Genomic DNA, 18130 nt, shown 5'->3' with positions numbered 1-18130 from the left:
AGAAGAAACAGTAGGCTAGTAGACTGCGGTCAATCCAGCCGTGAGTCCGATCTCCGTGGTCAAATCAGCCGCACTTAAATTCAGAGGTACAAATATTCTCAGCATTATGGTAAATGCGGAAAACAGCGTATTACTTCTGGTTTCAAAATAAAGGTATTTAGAGCCGTAAGCTATAATTAAAATATGTTACATTTAAGTCTTGTGCCCCTGATGAATAAAAAAACACTTTATATCAAGTATCTTTACTGCACCAGTGTGGAGAAATGCCAAAATAAAAGCCTCATATTTATGCCTCCAGAGACTGCATATTTGACCATATTTGAGGTACTGTAAAAACATATTGCTCAGTGTTTCCTGGCTACTGATGGTATATTTGACTTTTACACATATGAGACTACAAACATACTTAATATCAAGCATTTTTACTGTACAACTTTGGAGAAATTCAACAATAAAAGTCCCATATTTGTACCTCCATGTGGCATATTTTCATATATTTGAGCTACTGTAAAAACACTCTGCTCAATAATTCCTGGCTATGGATGGATATTTGACTTCTACACATCTAAGACCACAAGTACTTAATATCAAGCATTTTTACTGTACCAATTTGGAGAAATTGAAGAATAAAAGTCCCATATTTATACTTCCAGATTCCATATTTCTTATATTTTGAGCTACTGTAAAAACATATTGCTCAATATTTCCTGGCTATGGGTGAAGCATTTCATTATACTTCAATAATGCTGCAGTAATCATGACAAAATTTCACACAAATGTTAAATAACATCTTGATAATATAAACACTAAACACTAACACAAAATCCTACACAATTCTAATTTGTTTACTTTTCACACAAAATGCAATGCCAGTCCACATTCTTCTTATTTTGCAGCTCTGATGTGTCCATTTGTAGGTAAAAGGGAAAAATAATTAGTTTTAACTTCAAAACACCATTGTACCTACTGTCTCTTCCTCACATATTATTTTTATATTATTCTGTGACAGCTGTTGCAGGTGGTTCCACATACAGTTTACATTTTTACAGCAGCTCAAATATAAGAAAATATGGAATCTGGAAGTAAAATATGGGACTTTTATTCTTCAATTTCTCCAAATTGGTACAGTAAAAATGCTTGATATTAAGTATGTTTGTAGTCTCATATGTGTAAAAGTCAAATATACCATCAGTAGAAACACTGAGCAATGTGTTTTTACAGAACCTCAAATATATGAAAATATGCAATCTCTGGAGGCATAAATATGAGGCTTTTATTTTGGCATTTCTCCACACTGGTCAGTAAAGATACTTGATATGAAGTTTTTTTATTCATCAGGGGCCATGAAACACTTTAATGTAACATATTTTAATTATAGCTTACGGCTCTAAATACCTTTATTTTGAAAACCGGAAGTAAATACGCTGTTTCTCCGCATTTACCATAATGCTGAGAATACTTGTACACTCTAAATTTAAGTGCGCTGATTTGACCACGGAGATCGGACTCAAGGCTGGATTGACCGCAGTCTACTAGCCTACTGTTTCTTCTACACAGCACCGTCCTGTAAATGACAACATCCGGTCTCAGAATATGAAACAACAGAGGGGTATTGCACAAAACCAGGATAAGGGATTAAGCCGGATATGTTGTTATCCTGGCTTAATTTAGCCTCAAGTCGGTTGCATGAAAGCAGGTTAAACTTATCCCGGCCAAGTTACTATGGTGATTTATTCTCTGCAGTTAGCCTGCTCCAGACCAGGCTAACAGCCAGGCTAAGATTAATCCTAGTGATTCACCTGTATTTCCACCGTCAATCCTGTGAGGAATTAATGTGTTTTACAGCATGTCCATGGTCTTTCTAAGTATGTTGCATCATTTTAATTATTCTGCATTAAAATATTACATATATATTGTCATTTCTCATTTCATTTAAATCTGTTGGCTGTTTGTAATTGCAACAGTCTTTTATATTGATTCAAGTGGTAGTATTATTACTCAGGACAAGTGTTATATTGCTATGCTAATGAAGACTGCTTGCCAAATTGCATAAATATGTGTTTATTGCAGTAATTGAGATTACAAAACACAGCTGATGAAGTTGCAAAGGTGTTTTCAATGAAATCTGTGACAAGGCAATATAGTATATATATTATGGCATACCGTTTAAGAGATTAATCTTTGAATATCTAAAATGAATCTTTGAATATATGGAATGAAACTTTAATATATTGAATGAATCTTTTAATATATTCAATGAAACTTGACTGGTCAATCAAGGCACTGCTGTCATCTTGTAGAAGTGAGAATGAGTCAGTCAGGAACCTTGTGCAGCAATACTGAGCAATGAGGACATTATTAACTCATTGGCAAGTGCTTGTACGGGCCAAAATCCTTCCCATAGTACCCGTGCCCAATACCGTTCTCCTGACGAAGAAGTTCCCTCCCTTTTTCATGGTGGCAGGCCGACTACAACAGGCCTCAGGCTAAATCCTGACAGAAAAAGCAAAAAGTTTTCCAGTTTAAGAAAGTATTGTAATATTTCAACTGATGCCATTTTGTAAAACCAGCTAATTCAGAAGGCTATCACTTTGATAAAAGGATACAACTAGGTTTTCAATTTCATTCAGTATTCTCACATTTTTATCAGTATATCCAGGATTCATTTCATATATTCAAAGCTTCATTTCCTAAACGGCATGCCATAATATATATATATTATTCACACCTGTTCCCTCTTCATAATGGCTTGCCCTTTCTTGGAGGATGTACTGATGAGGAAGCCCCAATCCTCAGACTGTCATGGCTCCGCTCCCCTCCTGCTCCCTTTGCTCCTCCCCCTTCCCTGTGTGCCTGAGGGTGCGGCCTCCATTCTCCTCACCTGCTGTCTCACCTGCTCTCAATCATTCATCATGCCTCAGCCTTCAAGAACCCGGTTTTCCTCCCACTCATCGCCAGATTGTTTCAGCCTATGTGGTGGTAACTCTCGTGGCTCCCTTCAGTATTTAGTTAAGCGATTCAAGCTCTCTTGTGTTTCCCCTGTGCGTGTCCCCTTGTCTAACCGTTTCTCTCCCGTGCCCCAGGGTCCCTTGTGCTGTTTGGCTTCCTGTGTCCGCTCTCCTGTGCCTCTGTGTCTCCGGTCTCTTCCGCCATCTCACCCACCCGTTCCTGCTCTGGCCGCCCCTCATCCCCCCTGTGTGTGTGCGTGTGCGTGGAATAAAACCCCCTTTAAACCTTCCATACTGTCTGGGTGTCTGCTCCTGGGTCCAGTCCCAACACCAGCCTTGTCAGAACAATCTGGCCAGCATGGACCCAGCGACCCAGACTCCGTCCGGCGCACTGGCCTACCAGGGACAACGAGTGGGCCAACACGAGAAGGTCCTCGACGGGATCGTGGCAGCCATCCAAGACCTCGCTGTAGTGTGGCCGCCCTGGATCCAAGCTCGATCAGGTCTCCACTCCTCCCACAGCTCCTACCACCGCCACTGAAGCAGCTACTCCCTCTGCCTCCCCTGCCATGCCGCATGCAGCCTCTCCTCCCCCCCTGCCCCGGGAACCACACGTTCCTACACCTGAACGGTATGCTGGGGATTTGGGGGCTTGTGGGCGGTTTCTGCTTCAGTGCTCACTAGTTTTCCAACAACAGCCGCTTACCTACAGCTCAGATAGCGCCCGAGTGGCTTTGTGATTAGCTTATTGTCAGGGAAAGCAGCTCAGTGGGCAACCGCCCTGTGGGAGAAGCACTCCCCTATTTGTGAAACCTTCCAGCGATTTTCTGACGAATTAAGAAAAGTGTTTGATCATCCAGTGCGAGGCAGAGAGGCAGCTAAACGCTTACTGAATCTTCGTCAGGGCTCTGGTTCAGTAGCTGAGTTCTCAGTCGAGTTTAGAGTTTTAGCGGCAGAGAGTGGTTGGGATGAAGAGGCGTTGCAGACTGTTTTCGTGCATGGGCTGTCGGAGGTTATGAAGGACGAGTTAGCGGCTAGGGATAGCGCTGCTAGCCTTGACGAGCTAATCTCACTAGCGATTAGGCTTGACAATCGTCTTCGCGAGAACGGCGTGAGAAGTGGGGCGCTCACAAGCCTCTCCTTTCCATGCCTTACCCAGAGCCACCATCTCAGTAGATCCCCAGTTAGCAGTCCCATGCAAACGCCCCTCGAGCCAGGTACCCCCGAGCCCGTAGAAGAGCCTATGCAATTGGGTCGCACCCGCCTCACTCAGGCAGAACGCCAACGCCGGATGAGGTCCGGGTTATGCATTTATTGTGGCCAGCACGGTCACTTCTTGGCTGCCTGCCCCCAGCTTCCAAAGAGAGAAACTGTGAATGGTGTTGCTCCTGTGAGCCAAGTCCCCGCTTCCTCCTCTGCCCCTCTTAGTCGTTTGCAATTAAGAGCGTCCCTTCACTGGCAGGTAAATTCCATTCCCCTCACAGCACTAGTCGACTCAGGTGCCGAGGAGAGTTTCATTGACTCGGCATTCGTGCTTCAGGCAAACATTCCCACTATCAAACTCCCTGACAATCAACCCGTAATGCCTTAGACGGGAAACATTTAGCGAACATTACTCGGCAAACCGTTCCCCTCACACTTATCCTTTCTGGTAATCACCGTGAGGAGATCAGCTTACTGGTTATTTCATCACCCAACACTCCTGTTGTATTAGGTTACCCCTGGCTAAAACTCCACAATCCCCAATCGACTGGTCTACTGGCTCACTCATTAGCTGGAGTGCCCACTGTCATTCTCATTGTCTCCAGTCCGCTAGTGTAACACTTCCCACTGTTCCCAAACCTCCCGAGCCCCCTGATCTATCTGCCGTCCCTGTAGAATACCACAACCTAGGGAGGTTTTTAGTAAACATCGTGCCGTCTCATTACCTCCTCATAGGCCATATGATTGCGCTATAGAGCTGCTCCCTGGTTCCACTCTGCCGTCTAGTCGCCTGTATAACCTTTCCAGACCTGAGCGCGAAGCCATGGAGAAATATAAGGTGACTCACTAGCGGCAGGGCTTATTCGACCCTCTTCGTCTCCGGTAGGGGCAGGTTTCTTTTGTAACTAAGAAAGACCAGTCCCTCCGCCCTTGCATTGATTATCGAGGGCTTAATGACATCACCATTAAGAATAAGTACCCTCTCCCTCTCATTGACCCGGCATTTGAACCCATTCATAAGGCTACAGTGTTCTCCAAATTAGACCTCCGGAACGCATACCATCTAGTCAGGATCAGAGAGGGAGATGAGTGGAAGACTGCCTTTAACACCCCTTAGGCCACTTCGAATATTTGGTGATGCCCTTGGATTGACCAATGCGCCAGCTGTGTTCCAGGCCATGGTCAATGATGTACTGAGAGACATGCTGAACAGGTTCCTGTTCGTCTATTTAGATGACATACTCATCTTTCGCAGTCCCAGGAGGAACATGTTCAGCATGTCCGGCAGGTACTCCAGAGACTCCTGGAGAACAAGCTTTACGTGAAAGCCAGAAATGCGAGTTCAATGTGACATCCGTGTCTTTTCTGGGGTTTATTATTGAGCGGGGCAGGTGAAGGCTGACCCAGCCAAGATTCAGGCCGTGGCTGATTGGCCGAGACCCTCCACTCGCAAACAGTTGCAGCGCTTCTTGGGGTTTGCTAACTTTACCGCCGCTTTATTAGGAATTATAGTAAGGTAGCAGCCCCCCTGACTAAGCTCACCTCGGTGAAAGCACCGTTCGCTTGGTCTCCTGAAGCAGAAACAGCCTTTCTAGCCCTGAAGGAACTGTTTACTTCTGCCCCTGTGCTGCGGCATCCTGACCCCTCCCTCCAGTTCGTGGTGGAGGTGGATGCCTCTGACACTGGCATTGGGGCAGTACTCTCCCAGCGATCCCCCAAGGACCAGAAGCTGCACCCCTGTGCCTTCCTCTCCAGACGCCTGTCCCCAGCGGAGAGGAACTATGACGTTGGGAACAGAGAGCTGCTGGCGGTGGTGGTAGCCCTTCAGGAGTGGAGGCATTGGTTGGAGGGCGCAGCTCTCCCGTTCATCGTGTGGACGGACCACAAGAACCTGGCGTACCTCCGCTCAGCCAAGAGGCTCAACTCCCGTCCAGGCCCGGTGGGCTTTGTTCCTTGACCGTTTTGTTTTCACCCTCACCTACCGACCTGGGTCCCGCAATGCCAAGCCAGATGCCCTATCACGCCAAGCCGACCCCGAGACGCCGGGGACTGAACCAGAGACCATCCTCCCGGCTTCTTGTGTGGTGGCTGCAGTGAACTGGCGGATAGAGGCTCTGGTGAAGCAAGCACAACGCTCGCAACCCGACCCAGGTAACGGCCCCCTAACCGACTCTTTGTTCCAGACTCAACCAGGTCCCAGGTCCTCCAGTGGGCTCACTCTTCCAGGATCTCTGCCATCCTGGTTACCAACGAACACTGGATTTCCTACGGCGGAAGTTTTGGTGGCCATCCATGGCGAGAGACACGAGAGCCTTTGTAGCCGCCTGTTCTGTCTGTGCCCGCGGAAATCCTCCCACCAGCTGCCAGCTGGACAATTACACCCCTTGCCCGTTCCAAGTCGCCCCTGGTCCCATATCGCCCTGGACTTTGTTACTGGACTGCCTACCTCTGAAGGTAATGACACCATTCTCACTATTGTTGACCGTTTTTCTAAGTCTGTCCATTTCGTGCCTCTGCCCAAGCTCCCCTGTCCCTTGAGACTGCCAAACTCCTGGTCACCCATGTGTTCCGCCTACATGGAATCCCTCAAGACCTAGTTTCTGACCGTGGTCCACAATTCGCCTCCCAGGTTTGGCGAGCCTTCTGCCAGGCCTTGGGCGCTTCTGTCAGTCTATCCTCAGGTTACCACCCACAATCCAACGGCCAGACAGAACGGGCTAACCAGCAACTGGAGGCTGCCTTGCGCTGCGTCGCCGCCCGACATCCGGTCTCCTGGTGCACATTTCTTCCGTGGATCGAATATGCTCACAACTCCCTCACCTGCGCTGCCACAGGTATGTCCCCATTCATGGCAGCTTATGGTTTTCAACCTCCGTTGTTCCCATCTCAGGAAGGGGAGGTGGCGGTCCCGTCAGTACAGGACCACCTGCGCCGCTGTCGCCGGATTTGGACTGAGGCTCGTGCAGCCCTGCTTCGGACAGCGGCTAGAAACCAACGCCCGGCGGACCGCCACCGACTCCCTGCCCCCGACTACACACCTGGTCAGAAGGTATGGCTGTCTCTCGAGACCTGCCATTGCAGGTAGAGTCTCGAAAGCTGGCTCCACGATTTATGGACCTTGAAGTGGACAAAATCATCAATCCGGTGGCGGTGAGGTTAAAACTCCCTCCGTCGCTACATGTGCATCCTGTGTTTCACGTATCTCTCCTGAAGCCTGTCTCCTCCAGCCCTCTGTGCCCTCCGGCCGACCCCCTCCGCCCCCCGGCTCATCGACGACCACCCAGCCTACACAGTTCGCCAGATCCTGGACGTCCGACGGCGGGGCCGGGGTTTCCAGTACCTGGTGGACTGGGAAGGGTACGGGCCGGAGGAGCGTTCTGGGTTCCCGGCACTTCATCCTGGATCCCTCCCTTCTTTCGGACTTCTACCGGTCCCATCCTGACAAGCCCGGTAGGCCGCCAGGAGGCGTCCTTGAGGGGGGGTACTGTCATGGCTCCGCTCCCCTCCTGCTCCCTTTGCTCCTCCCCCCTTCCCTGTGTGCCTGAGGGTGCGGCCTCCATTCTCCTCACCTGCTGTCTCACCTGCTCTCAATCATTCATCATGCCTCAGCCTTCAAGAACCCGGTTTTCCTCCCACTCATCGCCAGATTGTTTCAGCCTATGTGGTGGTAACTCTCGTGGCTCCCTTCAGTATTTAGTTAAGCGATTCAAGCTCTCTTGTGTTTCCCCTGTGCGTGTCCCCTTGTCTAACCGTTTCTCTCCCGTGCCCCAGGGTCCCTTGTGCTGTTTGGCTTCCTGTGTCCGCTCTCCTGTGCCTCTGTGTCTCCGGTCTCTTCCGCCATCTCACCCACCCGTTCCTGCTCTGGCCGCCCCTCATCCCCCCTGTGTGTGTGCGTGTGCGTGGAATAAAACCCCCTTTAAACCTTCCATACTGTCTGGGTGTCTGCTCCTGGGTCCAGTCCCAACACCAGCCTTGTCACAGACGAGCATTTAGTCATGAAAGAGTCTTCTGGGACAGGTCAGACCCATTGGCTGTTGGAGATGACTATCTCATTGAGAGATACAGATTCTCAGGTGATGGACTAAGATATTTATGTAGGCTGCTGGGTCCAAAAATACAGCACCAGACGGCAGGAAGCCATGCTCTCACTGTACCACAGATGGTCTGTGTTACATTGAGATGTTTTGCAAGTGGGAGCTTCCTTTATTCTGTTGGGGATGCAGAGAACCTCAATAAAGGGACCATTTGCAGCACCCATATCCTGGCTTGGTGGGCCCCCTGTGCCAGTTCTATGGGCTTTTTAACTGCTACAATCATACAGACATTCAACAAGTCAGCAGATACCTAATCTATTCACCTCATTTGTTCACTGTTATCTACTTTAAAGTCACTTTCCAGCCTGCAAAATGTTCTTGTATTTAACTTTAACTTGCTGCCAGGTCCTTTTATGGCCAGACAAGTTGGTTCTTTATGAAGGATAGAAAGATAAAATAGATAAAAATAGATTAAATGACACACATTGTGGATAATTGTTTGCACTTAATCATACTTTACATTTTCTGAGTAACATGAACCTCTACTTGCCACATTTAAAGCAAAGTGTACAACAGTTGATTAGTGGACTTAAAGTAACTCCTTTAGTCCTTTAATTGTAGCCTAATTATGACAGTTCCAGTGGAGCACTGTTTATTCATTGTACAGTTTTGGACTACTTAAGCATTAAGCCGGTCCGCTATTGTCTGCCAGGCTTTCTCTCTTTCTTTAATTATGGCATTGGTATTGCCTTTTTTCTTCTAGCTTCCACCTCTTCATAGAACTCCATCAGCAGCTGTTTTCAGCGGCCGTGAAATACGAGCGTGACTCTATCCATGTTCCCATCGGTGATTCTGTGAGCGATCGCGAGGTCTATTTCAGTATGCCGTGAACACGCACTTATCCCGACTATCTACACCTGGCTTAACATAGCCGCGCCTTTTCATCCTGGCTCGGCAAACGCAACCGATTAAGCCAGGATGCGCCGAGCAGGCTAAGTCAGCCGCGCTTGCTCACTTATCCTGGATTTCTTTATCCTACTTTTGTGCAATACCCCACAGGTCTTTTTCCGTTTCTGTTTTCTAGTGATTTTATTTTTTGTTATATGAAATAGAAAATAAAATCGAAATTTTTTTAATTTCGCTCATCCCTTTTGACCACGAAAAGAAAAACGCCTTGTATTTCAATTTTAATTTTTGTATTTTAAAACGAAAATCAAATAACCACTCGTTTTCTGTTCTTTAATATCCGTTTCTGAAAGGAAAATCCAATGACCAAAAGATACACGGACCGTAGAGAGTTTGACCACAGCTTCTGTGTAAATGTGGATGTTAAAGCAGCCGTCTAACCTGTTTTGCAGGTAATCCGTACATAAATAAAGCTTTTGCCAAGGCATGAACACTATGAGGAAATTTAAGAGAGGGAAGAATCAGGCTACTTTTAGCCTGTTGGCAGTGTTGTTGTTGAATGGTTCGTGGAATTTCCAACATTATTTACTTCAGTTCACATGACGATAATGAAGAAGAGCAGACTTCCCTTTTAATTTACTCAAAAGGTGAACGGTAAAATTAGTCCAAATTTAAAATGGTTCTAGTTTGGGTCATTTTATTCAAATGTATTAATTTTCATTAGAGAACATTGTTTAATTGTGTAGTCAGTTTTTCATGTGTACTTTGTTTTTTATTTGTATTTATGTCTCCTTTGTTTCTGATCGGTTCACTTCCTGTCTTTGTGTGTCTTCCCACTGTTTGTAATTGTTTGCCCAGCCCTGATTATCTGCACCTGTGTCGAATTAGTCTACCTGTAGCGTATATACTCCCTGTGTTAGTTGTCTTTGTACCCTTGTGTCTACAGTTCCAGCTTTCAGTCGTGTTGTTTGTTATCCTGGTTTGTGGGTTGCTACCTGTTGTTTGACCCGGCGTCTGCCTCGGTGGCAGTTTGGATTTGTTTGTTGTTGTTTTCTTCCTGGACTTCTGTGTACCGAACCCGTTTCCTGTCAACTAAGGATCTTTCTGTTTTTTAATAAAAAGATCCTGTGTGTGAAGTCTTGCATTTGGGTGCTACTGCTTGTGGTTCCACCTGTCATAACATTCAAGACCCTCGCCTTGCTCAGAGCTCATCCTTACCATTCATTCACTTTCATTTTAAAGTTTATCTTATCATTTTAATATAGTCACCTACAAGCTCCCATAATGAAAGTTACAACCAGACACTTTTTAATTTAGTGAGTATGTGGAAGTATCCCAAGTACCACGAGCAGGACTGGGCTGTGAGGTGATTTTGGTGCAGTGACCACAGTTGGTGGATTTAAGGAGCCCAGACGAGTTTTTTCTTTAAACAAAAATGTATTTATGCTTGAGATCCAACAAATGTTTTTAATTCCTTCCACATTTACAAGGCAGATGTAAACCTGCATTGTTTACATTCATGTTTCTTGTTGCTTCACCACCACCTGTATTCAGTAATGCCACCACCTTTAAATGTGATATCCAGTTCTACGTGCATGGAGCAGCCCTGTGTGTAATTTGAACTGGCTCTGGTACTGTGACTGAACAGCTGTTGATTTAACTTGTTTTCTAAAGTCAAAACTTTTAGAAAGGAAATCAAAAATACAAGTGGTCTCATCCTTGGAAAATATCTTTTAAAATGTTAATGTGGTTTTTATGATCCCCAGAAATGATATTAATTGATAAAGCTCGGTCTAAAATGTGAAGGCCACTGTTAATTAATTTAATTTCTCTGCACCCATTGTCTGTAATATCTGTTGCTGTCGGTGCGTTCAAGTGCAATAAATTATATTTGTTTCATGAACAAACTTTAGAAACCTTTTAATACAGCTATGAACAATTTCTCCCTGAACACCTAAGTTCACCCCACATCCACCACCACCACCGGTAGCAAATGTTAAGATGGTGAAGATGGTAAATGTTACCTGCTAAACATCAACATGTATTGTCATTATGAGCACATTAGCATGCTGTCATTAGCATTCAGGTCAAAGTTGACGTGTCTATGTATACACAGCTGCAGGGTTGTGAAGGTTTACTATTATTGCTACTAATTACTATTAATTGCCTGTCAATGTAGTCAGAAACCTAATCCGAGTATCATTAAAGTAATGTAACTTCTTCACTTTCTGTTACTTTCGATTATCTCAACAGCAAATATGCAAAGAAAGACAAGAGAAAAGAAACAATGAGAAGACTTTTACTAAAGACAACAATGTAACCCTGAAAGAAAATGTGTCCTCTGCTCAATGTAATTTTAAAGAAAAACTTTCTTCTCATTTAAACAAATTCAGTTAATATTCTATAGACCATTTTCATTACTGGAGCAACAAAACCAGCTACTTGCAGCAGCTGGAAACTGGAGGTTGATAGGAACAGAAGAATCTTTAGGCTGGAAAATTAAAACGAGGCTAAAAGGCTCCACAGAGTTTGAGGAGAAATACTGAAATATTAATGTAGGCCACAACACTGATGGAAGGAAACAACAATTATTACTGAGATGTAGGTTTTTATTCTTTTACAGTGCTTTGTGCTTTTGTGATAATCCATTGTAATTATATATATGGAACATATACAATCAAAGTCAGCAAAGGATAGAAATGAGCACATAGCCCAAACCATTGTATTTGAGTTCTCACTGAATCCCCGAAGGCTTCTCCGACTTAAAGTGTGTGCTCTGGATAAAACACCTGCAGGACAAATTCATTATTGAAGCGGATGAATGACATCCAGCCACAAATGTTTCAGACAAACTGACAGAGAGGTGATTGTTAAATGTAAAAGCCTACCTCAGTTGTTGGCACCAAAACACGTTCTGCAATTAGAAAAGAAAAATATAAAGACGAGGTGGAAAAATCAGTGTTAATCTCAATATTAATCAGAATAAATCTCTCACCAGAAGATTTCTTCTTGTAGTAAAGCAGTCCAGCAACTGAAAAGACCAGACCGAGCAGCAGCCCTGCTGTCCCAACAACAATCTTATTGGTCCCTGAGTCAGCCGTGGGCTCTGAAAACACAGTTACCACAAACAATGAATTTTATCTCTGCTGTCTACTGTTCCTCTGCACAGTGCTGCTGCATGAAAATGTGTTATAATTTTAATTTATAACATCAAATTCATAGGTTATATGTCTGCTATGGTACCTAAGATTACTAGTAATATCTAATGCTGGAAAAGTATTCTTTAAGGAAGTAAAATGACCTCAAAATTACACTTCAGTACAGTATTTGAGTAAATGCAATAAATATCTCATTGCTTGAGATTTAAATAGTAATTTCTACATCACCTGTCCACATGCACACTCTCTTACCCCAGTCATAAAGCTTGGGCTCCATGAGGCTGGCGTGCTTCACCATACAGGTGATTTTCTCTCCTGGTCTGGGTGTAAACTCCAGAAAGGAGTGAATCTGGTAGAGCCAGTTCCCATTGGGCAGTTCATCAGTGGACATCACATCAGATGTCTCCTCCTGTCCATTCCTCAGCCAAGTCAATCGGATCTGTTGAGGATAAAAGTCGTACGCACTGCAGACCAGCATGCCTGGATGTCTGCTGTCCACTGCCTCAACTGACCTCAGCCAAACAGACGGCTCGACTGGAGGAAGTTAGCACAAAATACAACATTTTGTCATAAAAGAGCACTTATTTTACTCATTTTATACAAGTTCCCTTTGAAGCAAAAGTTCAAAATGTTTGGATGAAATTTTGATGTTGAGAACTATGCTCATATTATACTATTTATAAGACTATTTAAAAAACAAACAAGCCGATAGAGCTGTGTGTTACGTCCCCCAGTCAAGCATCTGTAGCTGTTATGGACTGTGATAATCACCTGTGTAGAGCAGGGAATTATAAACCAGTGGGGAGCTTCTTGTGCAACGGTCTGTTTTCCATTTCCCCAAATTCACATAATCTGGATCGTTGTTGAGTTTATCTGCAATTTTAATTGCTTCCTTTGTGTAGCCCATAAGTTTCCCCAAAGTGCCGTTGTATAGGGCCAACAGCCTCTTGTTTAAGTAGAACTGCTCCAGGTACACAGCATCATGACCATCTGGTGAACTGAACCGACAACGAGCCAAATATTGACCGTAGAGAGCATCTGTCAAAATAATACCAACAGATATGAGTTGATATAGATACTTATTTGTAATGTCTTTAATCTTCATTTGATATTCTCACACATCTCTAAAGCTAAAACTGTGAACTGGAGTTCTTCTGTCTTATGGGTTATGGGTCGTGTATCTTTTGGTCAATCGATTTTCCTTTCAGAAACGGGTATTATGGTAAATTATGGTATTTAGAACAGTAAGCTATAATTCGAACCTACATTTAAAATAAAATATGTTACATTAAAGTGTTTAATGCGCCCCTGATGAATAAAAAATACTTTATATCAAGTAGCTTTACTGCACCAGTGTGTAGAAATGCCAAAAAAGTCTTTATTATATTTTATAATATTTGACCATATTTGAGGTACTGTAAAAACATGTTGCTCAGTGTTTCCTGGCTACTGATGGTATATTTGACTTTTACACATATGAGACTACAAGCATACCTAATTTCAAGCATTTTTACTGTACCAATTTGGAGAAATTCAACAATAAAAGTCCCATATTTGTACCTCCAAGTGGCATATTTTCATATATTTGAGCTACTGTAAAAACACTTTGCTCAATAATTCCTGACTATGGATGGTATATCTTACTTCTACACATCTAAGCATGCTTAATATCAAGCATTTTTACTGTACCAATGTGGAGAAATTAGACAATAAAAGTCGTCCATATTTGTACCTCCAAGTGGCAATTTAAATTTTTGTATTTTAAAACGAAAATCAAATAACCTCTTGTTTTCTGTTTCTAATACCCGTTTCTGAAAGGAAAATCGAATGACCAAAAGATACACGGACAGTTATGTTTTACATTCTTACATTTCTGACATAATCTAACAAGTGAATATTTGACTACTTGAACAGCAACTGCAAATGTTACCTACCTGCTCTTGAAAATGCCAACAGGAGAGTAAAGAAGACGAGAGCCCGAGACATGTTGTCATGTAAATGACGGAAAGGAAACTAGTTAAAGTTGATTCTGAGTTTGATAAACAAGGAAGTTCAATTTCAGGTTCATAAACAGCATTTTTCCCCAAGTGGGTGTGGAAATAGTGTCAACCTCATTTAGATTCCACGATCATATTACTGCAGGTCACATCACTACTTCCTTTTTCTTTGCATGCAATCTCTCTCTATGTAGTACCAGGTTTAGATGAACAACTCAGATTTATTTACTCTTTATATTTAAGTAAAAGTACCAATGCAATAATGTAAAAACACTGCCTCGAGAACAGATTTGCATTAAAAAAAACGAAAGTAAAAGTACTCATTATGTATGAAGAATGGCCTGAGTCGTCAAAATAGAGCTAATTTTAACAGCATGTCTGCAAAGAGGAGACTCGTAGGTTCCCAAAGACCCACAAGTCATGCTGTGCCATCAGTCTGCACCTTGCATGGCAGCCTCTGCCCTCATCATCCACCATGTGAGTGGGTGAATGTGACTTATAGTGTGAAGCTAAAGACTAGAAAAGTGCTATATATGTATATAAGTTTATATTTACCATCCACCTACTGGTGAAGTTGCTCTTGATTTTTTCCAGTTTCATGTCAAAGAATAGTGAACAGATTTATTTGATCTATTTATTCAACTAGAACTTATTCATATATAATAAAGAGTAATAATCCTCCACTGCACAGTACACATTTATCTCCACTGATTTATTTATAATGTTGTGTTAAGAACAAACAAGGTTTTATAATGCATTTTTTGCAAGTTTACGCAAATAAATGTAGTAGTAACAGATATCCTGTAGCATACTTACATTTTCCATGAATATATATATGCAATATATGCTTTATTTAAGAATATAAAGCACATATTTAAGCTAGGATATACATGATGATTATACAGTGTTTGTAATTCATTAAATATGAATGGGTGCAGTCTAATGTGTTCCTTTTGAATGTTAACAATCTTCCTATATTCATATTATTATCCATGGTGTCCTTTGGCAATGAAAAATACTCCAACTGCAACTCCCAACAAGCCCACAGTCAGACCCACTCCACAGAAAATATCTGGTCCAAGACCGGGAGGAGTCACTTCAGGTTCTGGGGAGGAAGTTAGAAAGGACATGCATCATTACAGGTAACAACAAAACATTTCATTTTGTATTTTTAATTGCCCTCATGAGGTAAAAAACTCACCCCAGATCCTTGTCTTAGGGCTGTCCAGAGCTGAGTGCTCCACAGTGCAGCTGTACATGTCACCCTCCCTCGGTGTGAACGTCAGGGTTGAGAACTGGTGGAAGGTCTGATCATTATTGGGATAATATCGGCTGAGTGACACCCCTTCTGACACCGGACGACCATTTTTAGTCCAGCTGACTTTAATATCAGGTGGGTAGAAATGATTCACAAAGCAGGTGAGGCTGTTTTCAACTCCCAACTCAACTCTTTCTGTAGGGTAGAGGATGCTCTCAGGGGGGTCTGTAGTGGGTCAGAAGACAATTAAAACCCTTCAGCATTTTATAAATCATATCACTGATAAATGTTGAGGTTAATTTACCTTTTTCTTCTGGTGGATTTTTCTCTTCTGCTGCGGCGACAGCAGTTATACCTAAACATAGTTCCCTATTTGTCACAGCATCTTCTAGTATTCTCGCATAGGTCTGCCCCTGAAAAATCAATCAAGTCATCAGTCAAGAAGACCTCGAATCGACTCACATTTTGTCAGTCAAATCAAAGCTCTTTTAATTATTACTACAGAGTAATGCAGGAGCAAGAGCGTGGCTGCCTGTAAACTTTACAAACAGAGTCTGAAATTGACCAAAAGCCACAAAATTAAATTTCAATTCAATTCAATTTTTTTTGTATAGCGCCAATTCATAACAGAAGTTATCTCAGGACACTTTTCAAATAGAGCAGGTCTAGACCGAACTCTTTATAACATTAATTACACAGACCCAACAGTACCACCATGAGCAAGCACTTGGCGACAAGGGCAAGGAAAAACTGCCTGTTAAAAGGCAGAAACCTAGGACAGATCCTTCCGCTCTAGGTGGGTGGTTGTCTGTCTCGACCAATTGGGGTGAGAGAGAGAGAGAGACAGAGACAGACAGACAGACAGGTGCACAGTAACAACAGTATTGGCAATGGCAATCTAGCAGGACCATAGCAGGAGGCTCCAGCGGGATCCATAAGAACCTGCGAGACGAGAAAGCACAAGAACTCCGGGGAAGAAGTGAAGTTAGTAACATGCATTAATGGGACATGAATGAGTGCAGAAAGAGAGAGGAAGAGAGGAGCTCAGTGCACCATGGGAAATCCCCCGATGGTCTAGACCTATAGCAGCATAACTAAGGGATGGTTCAGGACTCACCTGATCCAGCCCTAACTATAAGCTTTATCAAAGAGGAACGTCTTAAGCCTACTCTTGAATGTGGTGAGGGTGTCTGCCTCCCGAACCACAGCTGGAAGCTGGTTCCACAGGAGAGGAGCTTGGTAACTGAAGGCTCTGGCTCCTGTTCTACTTTTAGAGACTATAGGAACCACAAGTAGCCCAGCATTCAGAGAACGTAGTGTTCTAGTGGGGTAATAGGGTACTATGAGCTCTTTAAGATATGAAGGGGCCTGACCATGAAGAGCTTTATAGGTGAGAAGGAGGATTTTAAATTCTATTCTAAATTTTACAGGGAGCCAATGCAGAGAAGCTAGTACAGGAGAGATGTGATCTCTTTTTCTAGTTCCTGTCAGTGCTCGTGCTGCAGCGTTCTGAATTAATTGGAGCGTTTTAATGGACGTGATGAAGAAGGGTGAATGAAACTGAGGACAGCGTGATGTCTGTTGGCTGCGTTGACACTCTCTTCGTACGATAGACGATGTCAGGGAAACAGAGCGCTATCATGACAGACAACACCTTTTCAGCCCTCCTGGTTCAGAGGTCTAAAGGGTGGACTCGTCAGTCCAATAGGGACATAGAAGAATAGGTCAGTCAGGTCTATAAATGTCATCCAGTCACCTGGCTAAATGGACTCCAGCAACTGCTTTACTGTCAGCATGCGAAAAGATCTCTGCGCTATACTTTAAAGGAGTGTGGCGTTGAAACAAATCTTTGTATTAACAACAAATCCGAATCGGCCCTGTACAAGGAAACAAGGATATTACTAATATAGAGTACTCAAACCTACCACAATTTTATCTGGATCAGGACCAATAAGTCTGGGCACAGTGTACACAATGTCCTGTTTTTGGAAATCCACATATAAAATCTCCTCATTATCAAATTCAAACAGCACCTCAGTTGTGCCGTTCACAAAGCAGCCCACAACATTGACAAATTCATGGGGAACTGAAAAACAAGGAACAAGAAATAAAATCAGTCACATGTTGGAAAAGTTACAGCTTCTAATGTTTGTGGTTTGTTTCAGGCACTGATAAGCAGACAAACATAGTAATACATCAACAATACAACAATATATTTTTATGTTTACATAAAATTACTATCAATGTTAGAATCTTACTTTGTGAGAAGGCACAGAAGCTGTTGAGCGTCAGGATTATGAGAGCAGAGCGCTGCATGTCGGAGTAGATCTTCATGGTTCAAACTCTCTGTTAGAGTCTGAATGGAGCATTGTTTCATTTGTTACCAATAAGGAAACAAATACAATCACATGACCAGATCAGGTGGAAAACATGGGCAAAGTAAAAGAGTAAAAACGTAACCAGAGAAAATACAGTCAGTTTAAGTTAACTATACTTCAACTGTACTATTATGAATTAGAAAAGGATCAGATTGAAATAAATCTCAAACAAAATCACTTTGTAGAGAGTTTGTTCTGTGTAAATGTGGATGTTAAAGCAGCCGTCTGACCTGTTTTGCAGCTAATCT

The 18130-nt window shown here is 43.2% G+C and overlaps 2 protein-coding genes and 2 long non-coding RNA genes across 4 annotated transcripts; 2 read left to right on the top strand and 2 right to left on the bottom strand.

The window, feature by feature from the left end:
- Window positions 1-2803: 2803 nt before the first annotated feature.
- On the top strand, window positions 2804-3238 carry LOC127367117 (uncharacterized). The gene is made up of 2 exons (XR_007885438.1): window positions 2804-2979; window positions 3084-3238. It is a non-coding gene; the product is annotated as an uncharacterized LOC127367117 (long non-coding RNA).
- A 4442-nt stretch (window positions 3239-7680) lies between these two features.
- LOC127367118 (uncharacterized) lies at window positions 7681-8077 on the top strand. The gene is made up of 2 exons (XR_007885439.1): window positions 7681-7818; window positions 7923-8077. It is a non-coding gene; the product is annotated as an uncharacterized LOC127367118 (long non-coding RNA).
- A 3602-nt stretch (window positions 8078-11679) lies between these two features.
- Window positions 11680-14392, bottom strand: LOC127367110 (H-2 class II histocompatibility antigen, E-S beta chain). The gene is made up of 6 exons (XM_051406672.1): window positions 14184-14392; window positions 13021-13287; window positions 12502-12783; window positions 12087-12197; window positions 11980-12005; window positions 11680-11880 (listed from the first exon to the last, which is right to left on the bottom strand). The coding sequence occupies exons 1-6, from the start codon at window positions 14233-14235 to the stop codon at window positions 11854-11856; spliced, it is 765 nt and encodes a 254-aa protein (XP_051262632.1). The 5' UTR covers window positions 14236-14392; the 3' UTR covers window positions 11680-11853.
- Window positions 14393-14943: 551 nt separating this feature from the next.
- On the bottom strand, window positions 14944-17902 carry LOC127367113 (H-2 class II histocompatibility antigen, A-U alpha chain-like). Its single transcript, XM_051406680.1, has 5 exons — window positions 17763-17902; window positions 17430-17590; window positions 15809-15917; window positions 15448-15729; window positions 14944-15351 (listed from the first exon to the last, which is right to left on the bottom strand). The coding sequence occupies exons 1-5, from the start codon at window positions 17836-17838 to the stop codon at window positions 15233-15235; spliced, it is 747 nt and encodes a 248-aa protein (XP_051262640.1). The 5' UTR covers window positions 17839-17902; the 3' UTR covers window positions 14944-15232.
- Between the last annotated feature and the right edge of the window lie 228 nt (window positions 17903-18130).

Source organism: Dicentrarchus labrax, unplaced genomic scaffold, assembly GCF_905237075.1.
Source record: "Dicentrarchus labrax unplaced genomic scaffold, dlabrax2021, whole genome shotgun sequence".
Classification (NCBI taxonomy): Eukaryota; Metazoa; Chordata; class Actinopteri; family Moronidae; genus Dicentrarchus; species Dicentrarchus labrax.
This window is presented reverse-complemented; position numbering and strand designations above follow the sequence as displayed.